Source organism: Aquarana catesbeiana, linkage group LG04 (genome assembly GCF_042186555.1).
Source record: "Aquarana catesbeiana isolate 2022-GZ linkage group LG04, ASM4218655v1, whole genome shotgun sequence".
Lineage (NCBI taxonomy): Eukaryota > Metazoa > Chordata > Amphibia > Anura > Ranidae > Aquarana > Aquarana catesbeiana.
In genome coordinates, this window is record NC_133327.1 from 44,658,964 (window position 1) to 44,685,690 (window position 26,727).

The 26,727-nt window shown below is 46.1% G+C and overlaps 1 protein-coding gene across 1 annotated transcript in view; it reads left to right on the forward strand.

The window, feature by feature from the left end:
* The window catches only part of LOC141141153 (squalene synthase-like), a 43,369-nt gene that overhangs the window by 7,815 nt on the left and 8,827 nt on the right, over positions 1 to 26,727 (forward strand). The window contains exons 3-4 of the mRNA XM_073628858.1: positions 6,386 to 6,577; positions 20,574 to 20,750. Of these exons, the coding sequence (XP_073484959.1) occupies positions 6,386 to 6,577; positions 20,574 to 20,750 (369 nt within the window). The remainder of the gene's footprint in view (positions 1 to 6,385; positions 6,578 to 20,573; positions 20,751 to 26,727) is intronic.

A 26,727-nucleotide genomic window follows, 5' to 3' on the forward strand; every position in this document is an offset into this window, starting at 1 on the left:
TTGTAAAATGCTAGAATCAATGAATGAATGATTTGTAAAGCGCTGCAATTGCGAACTGAATCGCCTCAAGGCGCTAGATGTATTCTCTGTAGCCAGCTTCTAGAAAAGGAAGGTCTTTAGTTTTTTCCTGAAGGCCTGGTGGTTTTCTTCCATGCGGAGGTTGGTTGGGAGAGCATTCCATAGTCGAGGTCCTTGGACTGCAAATCTACGTTCTCCCTTTGCTTTGTAGCGGTATTTGGGAATGATGAGGAGGTTTTGGTTAGCTGATCGAAGACTGCGATTCGGTGTGTAGTGTTTTATTTTTTCCCGGAGATATTGCGGAGCGTTTCCTTGTATGCATTTATGGGTGAGGCAGAGGGTCTTGAATATGATCCGATTCTTCACAGTTAGCCAATGTAGGCTTTTTAGGGATGGGGAGATGGATTCCCAGGGCTTTTTTCCTGTTAACAGTCTTGCCGCCGTATTTTGGATGAGTTGCAAGCACGCAAGCTGATATTGGGGTAGACCTACGTAGAGGGAATTTGCGTAGTCGAGTCGGGAATTGATGATTGTTCCCACAACTGCCACTTTGTCCTCTTCTGGGATGAAGGGGATGAGTCTGCGAAGCAGGCGGAGGAGGTGGTGGGATCCGCTCACCACCGATCCTATTTGTGCATCCATTGTCATTCCTGAGTCAAAGATGACTCCGAGACTCTTGACTTTGGTGCTGGGGGAGATGGTCTGTCCGAGGATGGAGGGTGGTGTCCACGGAGTCTTAATTTTGGAATTTTTGTTGGCTTGCAGGAGAAGAAGTTCTGTTTTTGATCCGTTGAGTTTGAGGGAGTTAGTGGTCATCCAGTCATTGATTAAAGTGAGGCATTTCTGTAGTTGCTGATGATGATCTTTTTGTCCGTTAATGCGAAGGTAGAGTTGGGTGTCGTCTGCGTATGAGTGGAAGCAGAGGTCCGTTTTCCTGATGATATTGAGAAGCGGGCGGATGTAGATGTTAAATAGCACTGGTGACAAGGGTGAGCCCTGAGGGACTCCACAGGAGACTGCCCGAGATTCCGAGGTGAATGTTCCTAGTTTCACTGTCTGAGAGCGATTCTCTAAGAAGGATGTAAACCATTTTAGGGCAGAATCTGTGGCTCCTGCAACTTCTGAGAGGCGGACAAGTAAAGTATTGTGGTCCACTGTATCGAATGCTGCGCTAAGGTCTAACAGTACCAGGAGACTCGGTTCTCCGTCATCTGCTGCTTCGAGGGCGTCGTCCCATATTTTGAGAAGTGCTGTTTCTGTGCCATGGCCTGGGCGGAAGCCTGATTGCAGAGGGTCCAGGAGGTGGTGTGTCTCCAGGTGGTGTTGTAGCTGCTGTACTACTGCTTTCTCTATAATCTTGGAGATGGTGTTGAGGCTTGTTATTGGTCTGCGGCAGTTAGGGTCTTTAGGGTCGAGATTAGGTTTCTTTAGCAGGGGTTTGACGATGCCTTGCTTGAGGGAGGTTGGCACAGTCCCTTCTTTGAATGATTGATTTATGAGATGTGTTAGGGTGGGGGCCAGGATGTCGGAACATTCTTTGAACAATTTGGTGGGGATGATGTCGTTCGGTGATGTGCTGTCGCGAAGGCTTCCGATGATGTTTTTAGTCGTGTCCGTAGTGATTGGGGACAAAAAGAACTTCGGTGGTTGAGTGATGTTCGTGTCGATATGCTCTTTTTGCATTGGTTGGGTGAGGTTGGTTGTTGTTTTCTGATGAATTGCTTTCCGAATGTTGTCGATTTTGTCGATGAAGAAATTTGATAACTCATTGCAGAATTCTTGAGTATCGTTTGCAGGGGGCTCTAGGCAGGTCGGGTTCATTGATTGAGCAACTATTTTGAAAAGTTCCCGTGGGCGGTTTAAGGCGGATGAGATGGTGTCTGCAAAATGTTCTTTTTTGGCTTTGAAGATTGCCTTGTGGTATTTCACCGTGAGTGCTTTGTAGTTAGCATGGTTTTCCTTGGTGGGATTTCTTCTCCAAGTTCTCTCAGCTCTTCTGCGTTCTTGCTTGAGTAGGGTGAGAGTGCCATTAAACCAACTCGAGTTTTTTTTGCGGACGGGTGTTCTGCGTTTTGGCGCCACGGAGTCTGCTGTTTGTAGTAAAACATTGTTTAGGGAGTTGAGGGTTTGTTCCGTTGAGAGGTTTGGGTTTAGCAGAAGAATTTTGCTCGACAATGTAGTTTTGAAGAGTTCAGAGTGTAGTTTCTTCTGAGATCTATTCCAGTGTGTTGCTGTTGCCCGTTTCTGTTTCCGGAGGATGGTGTTAGTGGTGATTTTAAATTTGATAGCATGGTGGTCCGTCCATGGTAGTGGAGTGTTGTCGAATACGTCGATGTCCATATTCTGTTTGAAGATGAGATCTAAAGTGTGTCCTGAACCGTGCGTAGGAGCATTTATCAGTTGTTGCAGGCCAAGTTCTTCCATTTGGTTAACGCAGGCGGTTGCAATAGGGTCTTGGGCAGAGTTTGCCCACAGATTGAAATCCCCAAGTACCATAAGGTTTTTGGTTTTCAAGGTGTGCATTGAGAAGAATTCAGTGAGCGGCGTGAGGAGATTGGTCTTTGGTCCTGGTGGTCTGTAGCATAGTAGTATGTGAATGGTGTCTTGAGGTGTTGTTTGAAGATGCAGTGAGAGTGTTTCCATGAAAGGCACTGAGTTCTGTAAGTTTGGTTTGGTGAACCCCAGGTGCGATTTGAAAATCACTGCTAGACCTCCTCCTTTTTTTCCTATTCTATGCTCAGATAGGATACTGTAGTTCTTGGGCACCAATTCAGTTAGGATGGTGTTGCAGTCGGAAGTTAGCCAGCTTTCTGTAATGAAGAGGCAGTCTATGTTGTTTTCGATGATGAAATCGCGGATTTCCAGCCTGTGCTTGACTGCAGATCTGGTGTTGATCAGGGCGCATGCTAGTTGTTGTGGTTGGATCGGTGTCTCCCTGCCTTTGATGGTTGATTGTGGGTTGGTCCTTAGTAATTGTTCTTTTTTTTTTTTAGTCTTTTTTGCGTGGTGGTCGGTAAAGTTGCGGCCGTGTTTCTTAGCCTGTGGAGGGTGTCTGCTGTGTACTTGAAGTTGCACATGATGCGGAAGGCGGCGTTGCTAGAAGGAAAGGTGTTATGACGAAGGCACTGGTGCGGCGATGATACCCTTGCAGGGGGATGGAGGGATCGGATGGCTAACCACTGCTCTGGAGTGGTGAGAGTGACGGCTGAGTGTTGGAGCGGAGGTACTGGAGGGAGGTGAGGCTGCCTACCTCCCTCTCGTTGATCCAGAGGAAGGCAAAAAAAACCCCTGGCTGCGTTGGCCAATGGTGCAGTCGAGGAAAAAATTCCTTCCTGACCCCCCGAGGGGCGATCGGACAGGGCCCCTGGATCAACTACTAGAGTGCCCCCGGTGGCTTACCTGTGCTGATGGTCCCGAAGATGGAGGGGGAGCTGGCGTTACTTACAGTAGGTGGTGCGGTGGCTGCGTCTCAGGCGATTTGAGGTAGACTAGCCTCCGGTGAATCTCTAGTGCCCCCGCAGTGAGGTCCAGTAGCAGGAGGGGTGATTCCCGGTGCAGAGGGGCACAGGGCTCTGTTGGACAACAGTGAGGGGGTTGTGGTGGCAAGCTGACTGGGGCTAGGCTGCAGCCGTGGTCAGTCCCACCGACTCTAGCGGCTAGAATCTACTCTATTACAGTATTATACACAGTTTACATTATATGTTTTTGCAATATAATTATGCCAAATACCTACTTATATCGCCACTCGGTGCTTCCGTGACCCGCTGGAGCTCTCTTCCTGCTCCAAGCACTGCAGAGGTGGGGGGCAAGATTCCCCGCTGACAGCTGGCAGAAGAGGAGGAGAGCAGCGGAAGGTCAGCTGAGTGGCGAGCAGCTCTATACCGAAAGTATTTGACACAATTAGATTACAGAAACTCACACAGTTTACATTATATAATACTGTAATAGAGTGGATTCTAGCATTTTACAAACACTTTAAACTAGGGCTTATATTGCAGCCCCCCCCCCGAAAATCACAGTAGGTCTTTTCGGGGTAGGTCATTTTTTCGGGGAGACACGGTATAGCAACAGGGTCACTTGAAGCAATACACTCTTCCACCCCAGCATGCTGATTGGATAGGCGAATAACCACATTGTGCGTCAAAATGCACAATAAATGCAGCTTCCCTGCCTAGCTGATAAACTAGACTTGGTATCCAAAATAAGACTGAGAAGATGGCAGCAGTGACAATGGAGAAACGAGGGGGCACATGGATGTAGCTTAGCTGGAAAGCAAGTGTGTCATTTCACTGTGTAATAGCATTTTTTCATGTTTTTATACATGAGATCACATGACTGTAAAGCTCCGGATCATCTCTGCATTGGGGAGGAAAGGAATTGAATAGAGCAGTGACGTCACCCACTTATAAGCAGATACCCTTTGGGGTATCATTGACAGTATTTCTGTTTATGTGTTAATTACACAGAGCAGCTATGTAGTTAGTTCAGGCTGCCTGGGATGGAGCTAAGTGTAGACTCTTTCCTGGGCTTTTTGGGTCCCGCCCCTGTTGCAAGCCACATAAATACAGGGGAAGGGCTCAGCCAGTCTCTCTTCCACATGGGATTTCATAGGAAGGACAGCTGCACCATGTAGTCCAAATGGAGCATGTGGCCTCCTCCTGGGTCATCCTGCTGGGACTCTCCCTGGAACCAGGAAAATGGGCTTAAGCTAAATGGACATTCTTTGAAGAAGGTATGAACCTGGGCAGCCTGCATTAGTTGGTGAGGGCTGAACTCCTTTACAGTGCACTGTTGAACTGTGCTATTGAATGCTCAGTAAAGTAGTTGCTACAGGTAACCATGGAACAGGTGGGAATGTAATAGCCAGACAGCGAGAAGTGGTACCAGGCATGGGTGACAGGTCCTCCAGTAGCTAGGGAGGGGGGCAGTGCTCTGTTGCTTGGTGTGCAGAGGGACTCAATTTTGGCCCTGGAAGTAAGATTGCAGAGGAAAATTGGACTGGTGGAGTGGAGCACAGGCTCAATATGGGACAAGTGTGTTACAGAAGGAATCTGTATGTTGCTTTACAGCTGTGCATTGTACGGCTCTTATATAAGCCGGGATTGCGCCTTAATGTTGACTTTCACATGAATGCAACCCGCCTGGTCCTGGGCATTGGTGAGCACGTGCATGGGAGATGTACCCCCATATGCAGGGCACCCACAAATCGGCAAAGAGTCTCCTCCCACCATCCACAGCAGCAAGCGTGCCAGAGGAAAAAGAGGACCCCGAGCTTTGAGGTCATTGAATGTATAAAACGCTGAAAAAAACTTGTTTGCACAGTAACTTGTGATTAAGGGCATGCAGGGCCATGGGGAGAAAAGGGGAGGGAATATTTCAATGTCAGTTTGATAGTTGGCCTTTACATCTACTTTGATACTGATGTTTTAAATAAAATTTAATTAGAACAATTTTTTTTTTTTCAAAAAAGAAATAAATCGAAGTGCATCAACGACTATGTTTGCAAAGCATGGTCCCAGCAATTGCTTCATAACCTTATACCGTAGCTGTTTGCATCCTGTACAAACCGGCTGAAGTTGGTGAACCTGATCTAGCCTAAAATGTTCCTAAAGTATCATCACTGCTAAAGTGAAAATTCCTGCATTATTCTACAAATTGTTCCCTGTGGAGGCCCTTTGTCCAGATAAGGAGGAAGCCCTGCCCCTTACTAGGGCTAAGCCCAACCCTCTGTTATTCATCTGTCAAATCTCAGATTGTCAACACAACTTGATACACATTCAGATGGACATATCATGAACAATCTCCATTTTCACAGTCCTGCTTCCATTTTCTTGTTGCAGCAGTTGTGAGGGAAGTCTAAATATGACTGTGTACACAGCTGGGCACTAGAGAGAGACCTAACTCACTTGGCACTCCGTAACACACCTGATCTGACACATCATCTTTCTTATTCTGCAATATAGGTCAGTGTGAGGACACTTGTGATGAGAGTTGTAGCTGTTACTGAGCTCTGCCAGCATAGAGCACTGGAGCGTGAGGGCAGCAAGCTACAATTTCAATGAGAGAATGGTAATTTCCTGACACTCGAGGGTGCAGAACTATTAGGCGGTAAAAGGTGTGAGGCTTTATAGAGGCAGTAGAGGCTCTGGCAAATATAAAACAAGATAAAAAGGCTGACCTAGCTTAGATCCATCTAATGATTTGCAAAAAGTGGTAAATATGAAATGCCTATATTTAACATACTTCCCTGACTATAAAGAAATGTTTTTGGTTTTTTATTTTTTTAACACTGAACAGAATAACGAAATAAAATGCATACAAATCACTATATGCTTCCTCCTAAGGCTCTTCAAATTTCCCCCCACAGTACTGTGATTATGTATCCTGTTCGTTGACACGTGGCCTGTCAGTGATATTGTCTGTCTCAGGTCTGGAGGATCCCATTGTAGGAGAGGATAAGAGGTTGTCCAACTCTTTTGGTCTGTTCATGCAGAAAACCAACATCACCCGTGACTTCCTGGAAGACCAGTTAAATGGCCAAGCATTCTGGCCAAAAGAGGTGAGTACTGTCTCCTTCCCACTATCAAGGAAAAATTGGCACAAAATAGTATGAAAATTTGTTTTGTTTGTAGCGCTGGTAGATTTACAATCTACCGCAGATTAGGTAAATTTAGTAGATTGGGTGTTAGGAAGGTTAAAAGTTTGCCTCTGTTCCAGCTTGGCTGACGTTGTGTGTGTTTCCGTGCTGACCGGTGGGTGTTGCTGTTACCATTAGTCAGTGTTGGAAAGGCAATGTGTCGAAGTGTATAGATGCTCCTCTGTCTCGGAGACAAGCTCGGTGGAGGTGGTCCTCCGAGTTGCATTCTGGGAAGGGGGTATTTATGGGACAGACGCCATGTTTTAGGATAGTTTTTACAGCCACCTGCTGGCCCTCCTGGCCGACAGGTATGCGTTAAGGAGCTACCTCATGGTCCTCTGATCGGGAGGCCCACGATGCTGCGGCGCAGGGGTGGGTCCAGAGGCTTGTCTGGGGCCTACCACCGCGGCCGAGGAATGGTCCTGAGCTGTCGGTTCTGTGTGACGAAGCGGGACAATCGAGGAGATCCCAGGGGAGGACCCGTCTTGGAGAGATCACGCAGCATGCTGGTCTATGGAGGGGCCTGGTGACTCGGTTGCAGGACGTATCCAAAAGAAGTAATTATACAGCATAGTGTCACCGGTTCGGCTTAAAGGTTCAGGCACTGTGACTGACTGTTCACTGCAGAAGATCTGATACATCCTGTGGCAGAGGATAGTGCGGATTTACCCCCCCCAAGTAAGTCTGTGGCAGAGACTTTAGATTTGTGCTGCATACTGGCTGCTAGACCGGTGAGAGAGGCCTATCCAGACGAGCAAAGAGTGCGTCCCATGAGGGGAACACATTCCACATAATTATCTGAAATCTACCAGGACATTTGTCGCTAAGATATTAGAAGAGGATATTTGAGTTTCTCCTGAAGGTTTCCTTTTCCACCTCTTTCCTGCTACTTCCTAAAGTTTGACTGTTTAATAAAGCATTGAAAACGTACTCCAGTGTTGATGCGTGTGTCGTCCAGCAGTAAACTCAACGGAACCCCTAGACCCGGTGCCTGTGAAACAGAGGGAAGCAAAGTGAAGGTAACAGACCCGCTTAAACCAGCAGCTCCACCGAGAGTTATTGCTATATGTTTTTTTAATTAAGTTGTGTATCACCTTCCTAGACAGGTGCTAGTTTGGGTAAATTTAGGTACTGGCTCACTGTAATCAGTTGAGCTGCATGTGCTTGTTTTGTTCTGTGTTTCACTGGCTGCAGGGTTGACAGCTTCTCCCTGTCTGTCTGGAAAGGTTATGGAGGATAGAGAGCTAGGAGAGGTAATCATACACCTGAATTTTTATGCAGCCTTGACCAATCCCTCAGGAGAGTGTGTCATGGTCAGTGGATTCACACAAATTGTTTGACTGAGCTTCTGATGTTTTGCTTGTTTTACAATGCGTATATTCTTATACTTATCTTTTATCAATTATAGACGTATTTACGTCCTGTGTCTAACCACCTACCCCTGAAGAAGAGAACAAATATCGCTAACTCGAAACGCTTTGGGTCATTTCTGTTTTATTCATTCAACAGTAGTGGTCGTCTCCAACTGTATTGGATTTTTACATATCTTTGTATTTGAACCCTGTACACTCTCTGTATTGTAGATCTTTTAACTTTTTTCAAATAAAATAATTTTTATATTTACAGTCTTGATATATAGAGGAGTAGTGCCCCTTAAAGTCCCATTTAGAGGAAAATTCCCCCTGTTTGCAATTTATCTAGTTTAGGGATGTGGGCAATAACTTCTCCCTTTTGGACAATAAGCACCATTTAGTAATTTATGTGGCCACCATTATTTTCCAGCACTGCCTTAACCCTCTTGGGCAAGTGTCAGAAACCATGAAATCAGGCCAAGACAGAAGTACAGTTAAATCACACTTGTTTAATAATAAAAGTAAAAAGAACAAAGTCAAAACATAGCCAAAGTTCAGTAACTGGAATGGATAGTCAGCCAAGCCAGAAGTCAGGGATCAATGAAGTGGAACAGCAAGCAGGATCTGGAGCCAGAAGGGATGTCAGCAAAGCAAGTCTTGAACAGGATCGCAGGAGATTCTGTGGTGTTGACCAAGGCGAAGTCAGAGATCCTCTGGACTGGATGGCTTAAGTAGGCAGGACTGAGGAGCAGGATATCAACAACAGCTGAGTAACACTGGAGAGATAAGAGCTGGCAATTAGCCGACAGCTGAGCGGCCAGCCCTGACAGCAAGGAGTTCACCAGAGCTTCACAGGTTGCCACTGGAGTCCTCTTCCACTCCTCCATGATGACATCACGGAACTGGTGGATGTTAGGGACCTTGCGCTCCTCCACCTTCCGTTTTGAGGATGCTCCACAGATGCTCAATAAGGTTTAGTTCTAGAGACATGCTTGGCCAGTCCATCATCACTTTTACCCTCAGCTTCTTTAGCGAGGCAGTGGTTATCTTGGAGGTGTGTTTGGGGTCGTTATGTTGGAATACAGCCCTGTGGCCCAGTCTCCGAAGGTAGGGGGAATCATGCTCTGCTTCAGTATGTTACAGTACATGTTGGCATTCATGGTTCCCTCAATGAACTGTAGCTCCCCAGTGCCGGCAGCACTCATGCAGCCCCAGACCATGACCCTTCCACCACCATGCATGACTGTAGGCAAGACACACTTGTCTTTGTACTCCTCACCTGGTTGCCGCCACACATGCTTGACACCATCTGACCCAAATAAGTTTATCTTGGTCTCATCAGACCACAGGACATGGTTCCGGTAATCCATGTCCTTAGTCTGCTTGTCTTCAGCAAACTGTATGCGGGCTTTCTTGTGCATCATCTTTAGAAGAGGCTTCCTTCTGGGACGACAGCCAAGCAAACTAATTTGATGCCGTTTGCGGCGTATGGTCTGAGCACTGACAGGCTGACCCCCCCCCCCCCACACACACACACACCCCTTCAACCTTTGCAGCAATGCTGGCAGCACTCATTGTTTTCTTCCCAAAGACAACCTCTGGATATGCCGCTGAGCACGTGCACTCAACTTCTATGGTCGATCATGGTGAGGCCTGTTCTGAGTGGAACCTGTCCTGTTAAACCACTGTGTGGTTTTTGCCACCGTGCTGCAGCTCAGTTTCAGGGTCTTGGCAATCTTCTTATAGCCTAGGTCATCTTTATGTAGAGCAACAATTCTTTTTTTCAGATCCTCAGAGTTCTTTGCCATGAGGTGCCATGTTGAACTTCCAGTGACCGGTATAAGAAAGTGAGAGCGATAACACCAAATTTAACACACCTGCTCCCCATTCACACCTGAGACCTTGTAACACTAATGGGTCACATGACACCGAGGAGGGAAAATGGTTAATAGGGCCCAATTTGGACATTTATACTTAGGGGTGTACTCTTGTTGCCAGCGGTTTAGACATTAATGGCAGTGTGAGTTATTTTGAGGGGAAATCAAATTCACACTGTTATGCCCCGTACACACGGTCGGACATTGATCGGACATTCCGACAACAAAATCCTAGGATTTTTTCCAACGGATGTTGGCTCAAACTTGTCTTGCATACACACGGTCACACAAAGTTGTTGGAAAATCCGATCATTCTGAACGCGGTGATGTAAAACACGTACGTCGGGACTATAAACGGGGCAGTAGCCAATAGCTTTCATCTCTTTATTTATTCTGAGCATGCGTGGCACTTTGTGCGTCGGATTTGTGTACACACGATCGGAAATTCCGACAACGGATTTTGTTGTCGGAAAATTTTATAGCCTGCTCTCAAACTTTGTCGGAAAATCCGATGGAAAATGTGTGATGGAGCCTACACACGGTCGGAATTTCCGACAACAAGGTCCTATCACACATTTTCCGTCGGAAAATCCGACCATGTGTACGGGGCATTATACAAGCTGTACACTCAATACTTTACATTGTAGCAAAGTGTCATTTCTTCAGTGTTGTCACATGAAAAGATAGAATAAAATATTTACAAAAATGTGAGGGGTATACTCACTTTTGTGAGATACTGTATATATTAGACCCTATATTTAAAGGTGACTAATCAGACAAGGCTACACTTTTCTGAACATCTTAGAAGAACTTTGGTCAGAAGGCCACACTGATGGTCACACGCTAGCCCCATTTATGGACCCAGAAGTCACACATACAAAACTTGAACCCACAGCTACCTTTTTTCCAACACAGTCAAAAGGCCCATACATTGAAACTTACTATCAGGCAGTATACAAAGATTTTTTTTTATCCCTTTTGTGATACCCCCACCACAATCTGTCCAATCTGTCCAGGGCAGAGCGTCAGGCCTTAAAGGACTTAACAGCTAACAAGGAGGTCATTATCAAGCAAGCCGACAAGGGGGGGTAGCCTTGTCGTGCAAAACAGAGGATTATTTTAAAGAGGCAAACCGCCTGCTAGCAGACACTGACACTTATCTTAAACTTTCTGCTGACCCACTCCCAGGTTATCAAGCATATCTAAAAACTTTTGTCTATGATGCTTGGGAAAACAGTGAGGGTAAGACCATTTTTGTTTCATCCCAAACGCACTCTATTTTTATCATCTTCCCAAAGTACATAAATCTTTGGAGGACCACCCTGGGAGACCGATAGTAGTGGGTAACAAGTGCTTTACTAGCGGTCTCTCTGTTTATTTTGATTTTTCCTTGCAACCCCAAATTTTTTTTTTTTTCCTAGATCAGCGATTAGCCCCAGTACTGTTGGCAGCACCACAAATCACATTTAGGAAAGCTCGTACAGTGAAGAACATCCTGGCATCAGGTAAAATACAAGTCCCAAATAAATAAAAGACCCCCATTAGATATCAGATCTTAATTTGATAACAGGATAGGCATCTTCCACTGCAAGAAAAGAGGATGCCTGACCTGCCAATTTATCACGCATGGCAGTACAAGTATTGCTACCAACAAAGGCAAGTTCTTCCAAATCAAACAGCTCATAACATGTTCAACCGGTTCTGTCATTTTATGTCCTGCGGTGTCCTTACAACCTATTGTACTTGGGTCGCACTATATCCATCCTACGTGCAAAGGTTGGTGACCATCAGAGATTTATTAAAAAAGGACGCAAAGAGCTTAGCGTCCCGTGTCATTTTCATCAAATGCATAATGATGATTAGGGATTAGCTTCGAGTTCGAGTCGAACCCATGTTGGACTCGAACATCGCATGTTCGACCATTTGTCGAATTGCGAATGTTATGGGCCATTCGTGCCAAATTCTAGTGGCGCTTAACGGCCCATAATTCACTGCGGCATCGCAGTGCATTGCTGGCTGATGATTGGCCAAGCATGCACTATGACCCACATGCTTGACCAATCACAGCGCCGTCTGTACAGAGAGCCATAATTGGCCAAAGCCAGGGTGGTTTTTACAGTTAGTGTAGTGCGTCCTCTGCACAGTGTGCACCTAAAGCTACCTGAAGACAATTGCTGTTGTTCTGATCCTTTTAATACCATAGGCAGGCAGCTGCAGTATTTACAGTTAGTGTACTGTGTCCTCTGCACAGTGTGCACCTAAAGCTACCTGAAGACAATTGCTGGTGTTCTCATACTAATACTACAGGTAGGCAATTGATTCTGCTAGCTGCAGTTTCAGTGTGTGTGTGTGTGTGTGTGTGTGTGTGTGTGTGTGTGTGTGTGTGTGTGTGTGTGTGTGTGTGTGTGTATGTGTATATATTACATACATCCCAGCATACTCCTGGACTGTTCATTGAGCCAATGGAGGGACTGTGACTGTGTGCCTGGCTGTGGGTTCAATTACAGGAAAAGACCCTAGGGACCTTAAGCTATGGTCTCCTCTGGAAGTGAGCGCTACAGCTGTATTTCTTGCTATTACCATGATCTACCACCAAAGAAGAACCCAAATAAATTCTTCTGCTCCTAATGATCACAGCGATACCACATATGTGTAGGTTATTTTGTTGCACATGTATATGTAGTTGCACAGGTTTTTTAGTGGGGACCGAGCAGCTTAAAGAGTCCATCATACCAAGTGGCTCCTGCAGAGGTAGCGCTACAGATCCTATGAAGCGGTGCTGCTGCACTGGGTAGGGGGTTGTATGTGTGTGTCACTGGATGGATGAGAACCAATAGCCTGCACACACAGCCTCTTTATTCAGCGCTTTGTTATGTTATTTGATGTATGCTTTATTATTGCACTTGATTTTTTTTTTTTATTCGTTTGGAGTGTTTGTCACATGACTTTTAGTTTTGATTTTATTTTTATATGCTAAAATATGTTCTTTGAGGAACTACATATACTCCATGCTCCAGTCCTGTGCTGGAGTATTCTATTATACTCAAAATGGACACCCTTAAAGTGTTTACCAGTGCCCCTGGCTACTCCTCTTCATGCAGTACCCCCATAGACACAGACAGCGGGGCACACTGTCACTCCCTCCCCACACACACACACACACACTCCCTCGCCACAGAGTTTGATTGACAGCAGCGGGAGCCAATGGCTCCCACTGCTGTTGATTTTGCTCTCTATGGAGGGACAGAGCTGGGAGAGGCGTTACTCTCATGCACAATGCTGGATCTCGATGGGGCTCAAGTAAGTACAATGGGGAAAATAATAATTTGATCCCCTGCAGATTTTGTACGTTTTCCCACTTACAAAGAAATGAAGGGTCTAGAATTTTTATCAGAAGTGTATTTTTAGATGATAGAGACAGAATATTAACCAAAAACCCAGAATAAAACATGATACAAATGTTATAAATTGAGTTGCAGTTCAGTGAGTAAAAAAGTATCCCCAAGCAAAACATGACTTAGTATTTGGTGGAGAAACCCTTGCTGGTAAGTACAGAGGTAAGACAATTCTTGAAGTTGGTTACACACATCTCAGGAGGGATTTTGGCCCACTCTTTACAGATCTTCTCTAAATCCTTAAGGTTTCTTGGCTGTCGCTTGGCAACTCAGTTTCAGCTCCCTCCCATACATTTTCTATAGGATTAAGGTATAGAGACTGGCTAGGCCACTGCATGACCTTAGTGTACTTTTTGAGCCACTCTTTTCATTGCCATCTTCAGTGTTCTGGCTGAGGGAAGAAGGTTCTTATCCAAGATTTTACAATACATGGCCCCGTCCTCTGGCCCCTCAATGCAGCAAAGTCAGCCTGTACCTTTAGCAGAGAAACAGCCCTATAGCATAATAGCATAATGTTTTCACCTCCATGCTTGACTGTAGGCATGGTGTTCTAAGAGTCATAGTCAGCATTTTTTTTCCTCCTAACATGGTGAGTCGAGTTAATACCAAAGAGCTCAATTTTGGTCTCATCTGACCACAGCACTTTTTCTCCCAATCCTTCTCTGAATCATTTAGATGTTCAGCAAACTTTAGATGGGCCTGTACATGTACCTTCTAGAGGCAGGGGACCTTGTGGGTGCTGCAGGATTTTAATCCATGCAGGATTGCAATCCAACACCATATTGTGTTACAAATGGTTTGTTTGGTGACCGTGGTCCCAACTGCCTTGAGATCATTCACAAGCTCCTCCCGTGTAGTTCTGGGCTGATCCCTTACTTTTCTCATGATCATCCTTACCCCATGAGGTGAAATCTTGCATGGAGCTCCAGACTGAGGGCGATGGGCGATTGATGTCTCCTTCTCACCAAGCTTCTTGTAGATGGTCTTGTAGCCCATTCCAGCCTGACGTCCTTTGACAGCTCTTTGGTCTTGCCCATGATGTTGAGGTTTGAATGGAAGAAAGATTCGTGGACAGGTGTTTTTTATACACATAACGAGTTGTCGTAAGCAGTACCTTCTTAAATTGACAGAACTAATCTGTGTGTAGCACCCTCTACTGTGCTAGATGTAGATTTGTTAGTGTAGGTAAAAATTAGTTTAGCTCAGGGCTAATCCTGGGCTATGAATCTGGGTCAGGGTTTAGTGACTCAGGGCTGGGTGACTCATCCTAGGAGCTTCTCTGGTGACTTCTCCTGTTTTCTGGGACATTGGAGAATGTTCTAGACATAGTGGGTGAAGGTTAGGAGGAGCTGCTTGGCATATTTGAGGGCCTCAGCCAATCCCCAGTAAAGGGCTGGCAGGGGGCAGGCAACCTCATAAATAGGCATGAGTCATGCCAGGAAGGGCAGTCGGGTGGAAGAGGGAGATGGAGTGCTGAGGAGGCTGTTGGTGGCCCTTGAGGGTGCCCCCTAGCCTGGAGGTGGGGGGGTGACCTCAGGTCTGGGGCTCGGGTGCTGGAAGGACAGTGGGAGCAGGTCAGCACGTCTGGGAGATCTCCTGAGAATCATCCAGGTGGGCTGGTAAATGTCTGTGTGGAGGACTGTGGGGAGAAGTTGGCCTGTAGGGCTAGTGAAAGGGGCAGCCAGGCGGGTTAGCAGTGCCTGAGGAGGTGGTGCTGGGATCATTAGCCACAGTTGTGATGCAAGCTGGACAATGAAATTCTGCTACACACTTAATGGGCCCCGGGTTCCTGTCTGTAATGGGCCATTTGCTTTCATCTGACTAACTGTTAGGTATTCACAGTGTTCCAGCTAGGTTCTGCAAGCAAGTGTGTGCTGGAGGAAGAAGAGGAGCTGTATACAGGAAGAGTTGTCCCTGAAGTTGTTGAAGTCAAATGGGCATCCCATAACTTCCCATCCCTATCCAAGCTATTACCCTCAATAAATAACAAAACAACAAAGTCACAAACTGTTCTCTGACTCAAGAGTGCCTGTCAAAATTTGTGCCTGGCTGTGCAGGGTGGCGAATCTCAGATTACTTGTGGCTCCTTAGGGGGTGCGCTACATGTGTACTGCATGAGCACATACTGTAGCCAGTCTGTGAGAGTCTTATACATATATCTTATTTAGCACCCTCCTACTTAGGTTGCTAGGATGTTGTGAAAATTGTATTATTTTTGGCTCCTCTGTAATCAGTGGAGCAGTTGCTGATTGCTTTAGGCTGTTCTGAGTATCACAGGCTGCAGGTTTGATTGTTTCCCCCTGCATTCTAGAGAATTCTAGAATCCTAGTGGGCTGGAAAGTCAAATGAGCATGAGAATTTTTGGAGCTGCAACCATTCCCTGGGAAGGAGTGCCCAGTACTGTAGGTGGCTTAAGAGCCCATAAATAGTCTGAGGCCCAGAACAGCTGTTTGGTAAGTCCTGGGTCTAGTTCTGCAGGCAGACTGCTGGAGTTTTCTGCATGTTCAGTGTCCCAGCTGTGACATAGCTGGAAGGCCTATTTCTAAAATCATTTTCTGGAGCCAATCAAGAGATTTCACCTAACATCCTGGTATAGAGAGCTCACTGAAGATTGCCCACTGGAAGTTGGTAAGGGTCTGGCTGTCCTGTGGCATTGTGGGCATTACCTCTCCCTTACTAAAGTGTCTGGTGGATACAGGAAGGGGGCATCTGGTGATCCTGTGACATTATGAGTACTGACCTGAGCTCAGGGTCCTGTGTGCTGTTTTTCTTTTGGGTGGAAGTGCCAGTGGTAGCTCTTACTGTGATAGCTTTTACAAGTACTCAGTTCCTGCCATCTTTCTGCGTTCCTGCAGAAAGACTGTTCAGGGAGGCTTAGCAAAGTGAAGTGTCCTCCCAGATTTATTCACTAAATCTGGAGTATTCCATATCACCCTCTAAGTTCTTCAGCAATACAATTCTAAAAAGACATCCCCTAGACTGACTATTGAGCCTAAGTGAATGAACTGTTGCTGTGTGCCTAGCGGTCTCTGCACTAATCTTGGAAAACAACCAGTTAAATTACAGTGGCTCCTTAGGGGGTAGCACTACACTTAGACTATCTAGAGCAGGGTTTCTCAAATAGGATTCCTCCAGAGGTTGCAAGGGGTTCCCTGAGTTACGAGCAATATCTGCCTCTCAGATAAGTTTTTAGTGAAATCATTGATCTTTTTAGCTATCTGTAAGGGACTAATTCTTCCCAATGACCATAAGTGTAGGAACATTAGACGTTTTTTTGAAGACCCTCTGGTGAAGGTTTATGACATCTGCATTCTTTCCTAGCTTGCCTGTGTTATATTGAACATGTCACTTTCTATGGCTGCCTAGCACAGGCATGAGGTTTAAATCTGACCATTGTTACTGACCTGTGAATTCTCAGAAAAATTAGGGCGTTCAGTAAGACTAACAAAGACAAATTCCCAGCTCACTTACCTGCAAACCTGCAACAAACAAAATTAACCCCACCTGTTAACCCCTTGTTTTAATGTGAACTGTTAGACAGGACAATTTGGTTTGTTGCAGGCTGGCTGGAAAGTGTGCTGGGAATTTTTGTTTGTTTCCATGTGTTCCTTGCTGCAAAGGCCAGTTATAGGTTGGGGTGGTTGCCATTTGTTTGTACAGTTGGTGACTTGGTGAGGGGTCACACTGGATACCTTAGCAGCCATTGTGCTATTGCTTGGTGTCCAGTTCATCCCTAAACTTTTTAAGGAGGAACAGGCCCCCTTCAGGCATATCTGCCCTTAATCTATTCATTATATATATGCTCCAACTTTGGAGACTCAAAATTTATAGAGTTAAGACTGCAGTACACTGGGGTGCCATGGCGTTGCCTCTGCAGCTTACGCATATATTTGCAAATGCGTGAAAACTACACCCCTTGTTATAACATTTACTGTTTGACAGGGTTAATGCTGTTTGTTGCAGGCTGGATGGTAAGTGAGCTGGGAATGTTTTTTATTTACCGTATTTATCGGTGTATAACACGCACTTTTTTCCCCTTAAAAAATCAGGGGAAAATCATGGGTACGTGTTATACGCCAATCCCCCGCTGTCTGTGGGCAAGAGGAGCGCCGCCGACATTGACCGAGCCGAGTGTACTGTGTACTCGGCTCCGCTCGCAGTCACGCCCAATCCCCTAGCCTTTACGTCCCGCAATTGGACCGTTGTTGTGTCCATCATAGGAGCCGGGCCAAGGGGCGGGACGGGGGCGTGACTGCAAGCGGAGCCGAGTAGCCAAGTACACAGTACACTCGACTCGGCTCGCTCTATGCCGGTGGCGAGAGGAGCCAAATATCACTGCGGCGGCAAATTTAAAAACCAAACATGCTGCAATTTTGGGCAAGGCTGCAGGTGGACACTGGGCAAGGCTGCAGGTGGACACTGGGCAAGGCTGCAGACGGACACTGGGGAAGGCTGCAGATGAAGGCTGCAGGTGGACACTGGACAAGGCTGCAGGTGGACACTGGACAAGTCTGCAGATGGTCGCTGTGCAAGGCTGCATTGATGGGCATTTAAAATGTAAGTTTTTTTTTCCTTAAACTTCCCTCCTAAAAGTTTTTTCCTTAAACTTCCCTCCTAAACTTGGGGCGCGTGTTATACGCCGATAAATACAGTATTTTTTTTTTTTTTACATGCGTCGCCCTTCTATGTGCTCCTTGTTGCAAAGGCCAGTTATAGGTTGGGGTGGTTTCCATTTGTTTGTAAGTAAGACTACCTTATTCTCTCCACACAGTTTGGGGTTCATCAGACCTTACTATCATCACAAGCTTTTTTTTTTTTTTTTTTTTTTTTTTTTTTTTTTTTTTTTTAATACTTTATTTCTTTATTCAAATATTTCGTGATTAAAACAGAATATAACAAAACAGACATTTCCTCCAGAGCCCACCCTCCTTCCCCAGTACTTCCACTCCCTAACTAAACAATGTATATGATATAATAACGATTTGAGTGTTGCCTGGTTGGGTTGGACATCCTACAAAGGGGCCTGTCTAAGGTTCTATTTCTATTTAAATTCCCCAACCATTCACTTCGCCCTCACAACTCCAACCATACCTCTCATTCACTCATCTTTCGATCTCTCATAATCTATTTTCTTTTAGGTCGCTACCCGTCGTTTTCATGTTTTTCTACACTGATAAAATTTAAACATTAATCCCTCTTGCTTCCCACCAGGGTTTCCAAATCAGGTCATATTTCTTTAGTGCAAATTGCTTTATGTATACTGATTTCTCCTTGAGAATTATCCCGTTCATATTTTTTAGCCATTCCTCACTGGACGGCGGTGATGCCGACTGCCATCTCCGGCCGATCAGGTTCCTAGCTTGAAATAAGCATCTCATGACTGCTAGCTGGTTGTTTCCTGGGTTCCCCTCTCCCTCCACGAATCCCAGTAGGCCATGCTTTGCCCCCAACTTAGTGGAGGTTCCAAACGCTCGGTCGATGATTCCCGTTACCGCCGTCCAATAATGGAACAACTTCGGACATCTCCAAACATATGGTGCACATCTGCCTCTAGATCCCCACACCTAGGGCATCTTGAATCTGGCCGGCGGCCGAACTGAAAAAGTTTTTGAGGAGTATAATAAGTTACATATAGTAAGAACAAATGTGACATCTTCTGGGAGGGGAACAGTGAGGCCAGCTCCAAAATTCTGTTCCACTGCGGTTCAGAGATGACTCCCACATCTTTTTCCCATTTTCTCCTGTACAAAGGGGGTTCCATCCCTACCATTCTCCCCTTATTGACATGTGAATATATTTTGGAAATTAAACCTTTCCCTGACTCTGCATTGATTAGTTTTTGAAGTACTGGAATTGTATTCCATTCTAAGGAGCTCCCTCTGAACTATACCTCTAATGCATGCCTGACCTGCAAGTATCTGAAAAAAGATTTACTCAGTAGAGCATATTGATCTCTCAGTTCCTGGAAGGTTTTCAAAGTGCCGTCTAGATATAGCTGGTTAATATATTTTATTCCACATCTCTCCCATTCCTTTACTACCCCCATCTTTTGTAGTTCTCCCAGTTTGCTATTGTCCCAGAGGGGGGTGTACTCCATGGGTCTTCTAAAGTTCAAAATTGTTTTCACTGTTTCCCATACTCTCATCATTAGATTCAGGGTAGGGAGTCCTGAGGGAGAGGACCCTGCTTCCAAAGCTGCCGCTATTGAATCATGTGGGGTGTTTTGAAGGAGCATCTTTCTTCCAACTTCTCGGCCTACTAGATTACACCCCGCTATATGCTGAAGTTGTGATGTCAGAAAGTAACTAAAGGGGTGTGGAAGTGCTACTCCTCCTTCTGACTTCTGGAGCTGCAGGGTAGCTAACCGAATTCTTGCTGGGCCACCCTTCCAGATCATTTCTCTGAACAAAGTACCGTATCTATCCTTTGGAACAACTTTTTATACAGCCAAATTGGGGATCATCACAAGCTTTAACGTGTACAGGTTTACGTTGAAGTATAGGTCAGGGCAAAATTAAGAAACAAAAAAATTAAATTTCCCTATGTTTTATCCCTTTAAAAACCTGCAAATTCAGACTAATACCTGTTGATCTTCCAGAAATCCATTGTGTTCCTAAATTCATGTAAGGAGCTGACAACACTAACCCTGCTGCACTGAAATTCCAATCAGTGTTGTCAGGTAGAGTTGGGTGAACAGTTTTAGCCGAGCAAAAGTTCGGTCCGAACATTGCCTGTTCAGCAAACACCCGAATTTGCAGGGTGCTCGGCAGGATGTTTGCCCGCCAAGTGCCCCACAATGCACTGCGTGCCGCATAGTGCATAGCTGGTTAAGGAGCAGGTCGGGAAGCCAGCCGCTGTGTCCTTATCAGATGAGTCATCAGCTGTCAACGGGCTTCCCCGCTGACAGCTGAATGAAAAAAAAATTGCAGACAGTAGAAAAAAGTAGAAAAAAAGTGTTGGACAACAGAACACACCTCCCTCTCCTCATCTCCACAGCATTTGGGAAAGTTGTTTTGTAGTCTGGCAGTGGAGTACCTGGGTAGTATTGGTAAAACTGCTTGGGATTTCTATGCCACTGTGTTATCCGCTCAAATAAGAAGTTAGGAGCTCACCGGATTTCTGGCAGATCAACAGCTATTTTTCTGGGGAAAAATGTGCATCTAATGTAGAGATGTACTACATGTGACTTTACCAACACTGGAGGTGGCTATTGTCCATATCCTAGATTCAGAACGAGTTCTGAGGATGGTGGAATAGATTCAAAATCTGATGTCTGTTGCTCTGTCTATACCAGGTGTGGAGTAAATATGGGAAGAACTTGTCTGACTTTACCAAGCCGGAAAATAGTGTGCCAGCCTTGCAGTGTCTGAATGAGCTTATCACCAATGCCCTGCAGTATGTACCCGACGTCTTGCTGTACCTGTCCAGACTGCGAAACAAAAGTGTGTTCAAATTCTGTGCAGTGCCGCTGGTAAGTGCAACAACTGGTGCGACCATATTAGATAGTAAATGGGAGTCTAAGCACTTTTTTATAGTGAACAAAATTGTTTTGTGTGTTTTTTTTTTTTTTTCTTTTTGTCATGGATGGTCTTATTGCCCAACGAAAGGTAAAATAAAAAACACTGCAGACTCTCCACTCTGTCATCGAACACTGGTGCTATTCTGTAGAAAGACACAGGAGGGAGCAACACCTAGTGCATCACCAGCACCATTTTTATTAATAAAATCACCAAAAACATACTAACAAACATGAGAACATACAAGCATGTCAAATCATAACTCCAGCACAGGTGATGTCCAAACAAAATAGGGGGGCGGTGCCCCTGTGCCCCTAATGGGCCAGCCGCTCCTGACCAGCACTGTCACATGGGAGAGAGGAGAGTGAGTAAGAGGCTTCCAAAAAGTATCAGGTAAGTCTCTTTGCTTCCCTAGGCGAATGGAGCGAAGGAAAGCCAAGTGTAAGCAGCTGTGGAGCTTGGAATTAGCCCAAAGCTGCTTCCTTGTCCTGAATTTGATTATGAAGTTTAGACTAGACATGTGCAATTCATTTTGGTGTAAACCTAAATTCGGACAATTTTGTGGTTATTCAAGGATTCTGATGTATACGAATCTCTGAATGACAATAGTAACGTATTTCGTTGAAATCGTTTCCTTTAATTTTGTTTATTCGTTTTCTAACGAATTCCAAACTTTTGTAACAGTTTGAAATTGGATCATCCAAAAAATGATCGACTGATCCTAATTCTGTGTGAAGAATAGCTGGTTAAGGAGCGGGCTGGGAAGCTGGCCGTCGCGTCCTTAACAACAGATGACTCATCAGTTGTCAGCGGGTTTCCCCACTGACAGCAGAATGTAAACAAAATTGCCGGCAAATAAAAATCCTGAACAAAACAATGTGAGGTCCTCCCCAATCCATACCAGGGGTCTTTGGAGGGGAACCCCACGCCAAAATTCATCCCAGACCCTTTTCTGAGTACACAGCTCGGCAGGCCAGGAAAGGGGGGGGGGGGACGAGTGAGTACCCTCCCCCTCCTCAACCATACCAGGCTAGATGCCCAACATGGGGGGGGGTGCGTTTTGTGGCAGGGGGTCACCCCCCACCCCTCAGTAGACCCCCTCAGTGTTAATGAGGACAAGGGCCTCTTCCTCACAACCCTGACCCAGTGATTGTGGGGGTCTCTGAGCGGGGAGCTTATCAGAATCTGGAACCCCACTTAACATGTCAAGCGATTTGTCTGCTAAACCACTGCTGCTCCTGGATGCGCTGGCAGTGGGGTTTTTCTAAACACCTATGTGTGCATGGACACATAGGTTAACATAGAGGGACATTTAGAGGCAGAAAAAAAAATTCTAGATGCCTCTAAAAGCAGCATTTATAATGTTCAGTGTGCATGAGGCCTTAAAGATTTCTCCGTAAAGTTAGCCACTAGGGATGAGCCCACGGTTCAAGTCGAACGTAAGTTCGACTCGAACATCGGGTGTTCGTTTGTTCTAAAATGAATTGAACATATGGGGCGTTCACTGAAAATTTGAGCACTGTAGAACGTCCCATAATGCACTGTGAGATCGCAGTACATTGGTGTATGATGATTGGCTAAAGCATGTACCTGACCTGCATGCTTTGGCCAATCACCGCGCGTTCTGCTGAGAGAGCCATAATTGGCCAAAGGCAGGGTGCCTTTGGCCAATCATGGCTCAGGGGGACTAAGTCCACGCCCCACACTATATAAGGCTGCTTACACGGCGGCCGTGTGTAGTGTTGTTGGCGTGGACAGAGAGATAGCTTGAGTTACATTAAGCAGGCAGGTTATTCAGTTAGTGGCAGTGTATTTAATAGATATACACAGTCAGTCTATAGCATGGACTATATATTCAGTGTTTACTCGATATTCAGTCAGTGCAGGCAGTGTATAAAAAAAAAAAAAATATATATATATATACACTCTGCATCCAGTGTAGCCTATATCTACAGTGCATTCTGTGGTGTACTGTTTCTAATACACTTCAGGCGGTGTACACAGTATCTAATACAGTGTGTACAGTTTCTAATAGACATCAGGCAGTGTATTAAAATTATTTATATATAGATAGATAGATATAGATAGATAGATAGATATATCACACAGGTGTATGTATGTGTGTGTATGTATGTATGTATGTATGTATGTATGTATGTGTGTGTGTGTGTGTGTGTGTGTGTGTATTGTAATGTTTGGGGTATTTAGCTCAAGCGATAAATGCGTTTTTAGTGCAGTGAGTCCACATCAGACAGGCATTATAGTTAAGGGCCTGGTAGCCCACGTTTATTAAACCGAAAAACAAAAGCAAAAAGGTCCATTCAGGATTCCCACGCAGGGGTTTAACTTCATTAAGCACTCCAAAAATAAGGAAAACATACCAAGCCACCTGGCTCTCTTGTCAGCAGTTCCTCTGCTTGCTCTCAACAGATTTGCCAATTCTTTACAGCCCCCTGGACTCACTGGCTTCCTCAGTCTCCCCGACTCTCAAGGCTGGCCAGCCTTTCCCAGTCCCTGGGCAAAGAATCCCCTTTACATAGGCTGCAGACTCCCACAGGGCAGACCACTCTCCAGACACAGGTCTGTCTTCACACAGCAGTAGCAACAAGCTACACACACTCCACCTTCCTCCACCCTCTGCTCTCACTAGCCCCTCGTTATATGGGCTGTGTGCACCTGGGCACACAACCTGCTGGCTCTCCATAAGACATGGACACAGGGTTAGAGATCCCATCCCTTTTCCCAGTGAAAGGGACTATTACATATCCCCCCCCTTTGTTTCGATCCGGAGGGAGGAACACCAGCACCCGTCATGGTTGGGACACCTCTGTGCTGGCTGTCAGCCACGTAGGCCCAACCTTTTTTTCGGGTGCGCTTCCAGGTACGTCCCACCCTGGATCTTAACAGGGTCCTACATTTCCCTATACTCCCCCCTTGTTTCGCACCGGAGGGAGGAACACATAAACCAGTCACTAAGAATGGGACACCTCTGTGCCAGCCATTCGCTGCGTAGGCCCATTTCTTTTTCCGGGTATGTTTCCACCAGCACTTCACCTTGAACCATGGGCTCCCACTAATCTCTCTATCCCTTCCACCTTCTGGCCACGGGATCCTCCTTTTCCCTCCCACAGACCTACTCTCCTGGGACTGTTGGGGACCCATTTCCATGAAATCTGTCAGGGACTGACCCCTCTCACTACCTGACGCAACACTAACCAACAACATCTGTTTATCAGGTTCACTAACCCCTGTGTGGTTACCCTTGGCAACCAAATCATCTGAGATCAACACCACATACTTCTGTTTAACCTCGATAGCAATGTTCCACAAGGGGTTATTTAATTCAATATTATCATCATCATCAAGACCTCTTGTCACCTGGTTTGCTAGGACAGGGTCTAGGGAGGGACCATCTACAGGCAAGCAGTTACTCCCTATGGGACATTCCCGCAGTTTCACATCGCTCCCGGTTGTCCAACACTCCAATAGCGACTGTCCTACCAACACACATTTTGCGCCACATTTTTCCACACCAATCTCTTTAACCATTTCTGTGTCCATTGGTACCTCAACCAATACCTCTGAGTTGTCCGACAGTGCTCTACAGTGCTTCTCATACACTTTTTCATTACAGTTACCAACACTGCCATTTCCTGTCAAAGTGTCTCCGGGTACCTCAAACTGCACCTCCCTGCGAGTGATGGATTGAATTCCCACTACTGCTGCGTCTTTTCCGGGCCCTTCCCTTTCACGAGGTCTAGCGGGTGAGACAGCACACGCGCCATGTACCAACCACTGCTCAGCTGCACCTCGGATCGCACCAGCAGGAATGCACCTCATCACACCAGCATACGGAGAGACTTCTACTATGTCTATCATTTCTGATTCCTTTAGCAGTTCCCCTGAACGCCTTCCGCACATAACTGTCGCTGGAAGCATTCTCGCAGAGAACTGCGAGACCACTTTCTGCAAAAGTAACCAACATTGCAGTAACCAATTTTTATCAACATTGCTTAACATCGCCTGTACCACGTGTCTCCACTGATTGGTACTACGCAGTACCAGGTCGTCCATCTGCGGTGGATACATGCAGGTATACAGCGGAAAGATTTTCACCAATTCCAACAACATCTCAGTTATTTCTAGACATGCCACATCTAAACACAGAACTCTAGGGACGTTTCCCTTACTAACGACGTGGAGGGGCTCATTTGCTAAGGCTTGAGAGGCTGAGACACTCAAAGAGACCTCCACCTCAGAGGCCACTGACAAAACTTGCGGCTCCCAATGAGCACCGCTAAATGCATGTGTCACACTCATTGTCTCATTTTCAGCAACACTGAGCCCTTCCAAGTCCCTATCCATTATCCCATCATCTTGGCACTCAACATGACTCATCTCTTTTGCTGTGGACAAAACTTCTGCTATATATGCGCCCTTTTCCGATCCTTCCGCCTGGAGGGGGTTAAGTTCTGCAACAGCCAACGCACCTGTGTCTACTGGCTTTGCAGCCTCTCCATTTGTCACAGCAGCAATAGTGTCCAGCTTACTATTACCTTCAGAAATTTCTTTCCACCACGCTATCACCTTAATGGCGAGACTATCCCAGTCTATCCTGTCTGTGCTCCAGTCATCAGCACTCTGTAGTACGGCTCCCTCTGCCCATGGAGACACAGGTGGACAGAGTGGTTTAGCAGCAGACAATCTGCCCCAGTCACTGTCAACCACATCAGATTGTGATAATACATACTCCCTCATTTGAGCTATTTTCCCATTGTTTTCCACCTGAGCAGTATCAGAGCTGTCCTGGAGCCCCGCCGGCTCCAACACTGGGAGTCCTCCTGCGATTTCCTGGGACAACTCTGCTGCACTACCTGTGGTTACCATGGGAGACACCAAACCATCAACATTGTCAGTAATACACTTTTCAACATCATCATTACTTTTGAATACATCACAATAAGTACATGTATCATCAGCCATAGACATAGCAGTGTTATAAGCTTTAACAGGCTGTTTTTGGTCAGAACACACAGCACCCCGTGTAACGCTCAACACACCACCCTTCCTCTCCAAAGGCATTCTTTTGCCCACTAGGGCGGCTCCACAGTTGTCCTGGGAAACCATGTGCCTCACCACTGCGGGCTCCTGGGAGGTTTCCCTGGGCATCTCTGTAGCATCTGTCACTAGGGAACCTGGCACACAAACTGTATTGGTCACCCCTAGGTTAATTTTCTCAGCCATCTGCTGGATTATAGCAGGCACATGCAGAGTCCCCATGTCCTTTCCAGTCTCTAGCCCTGCAGCTAGTTGGGCTTTACGCTGCGCCTCCCCACTGCTCTGGGTAGCACACTGCAGCAAGTCCATGTCCATTTGTACTGCGGATCTCCCCACTGGACTTACTCCCACTTCACTGGGTTCAGCATCATAAACTGAAACAGTCTTACCAGTTCCTGCAGCTGGTGTCATAGCCTTCACTTGAGTGCGATGTCTTTCATCTGTGGTGTCTCCACAGGCTGACGCCCCCATGTGGTCACGGAGCAATACTGCAGCCTTTCTAGACCCACTGATGCCCCCTGTAGGCAACACAAGATTCCTGTTGCTAGGGGTAACAGCAGACTTGCACTCCAAAACCGGTTGGCTATACCTCATGCAGGATGTAGACTGTTGCACCCTCCTTTCTGAGCTCACCACTTTCCCTAAGCGGCCATGACACAAAACTTTGCGTTTCTCTGCATTTCCAAAATCTTGGTCTTCCGGTGACACCTCTCCCATCCTGGAGCATTGCTGGCGGCCCATGATGCGCTGGAACACTCCTCTAAGAAGAATTTCCTCTTTAAACTTGCAGTAGTCATCCTGGTCCCAATCCATCAAATGGTAAACCGACCGGTACTCTATCCGTAACAAGGGTTGCAACAATTTTGGCCACCG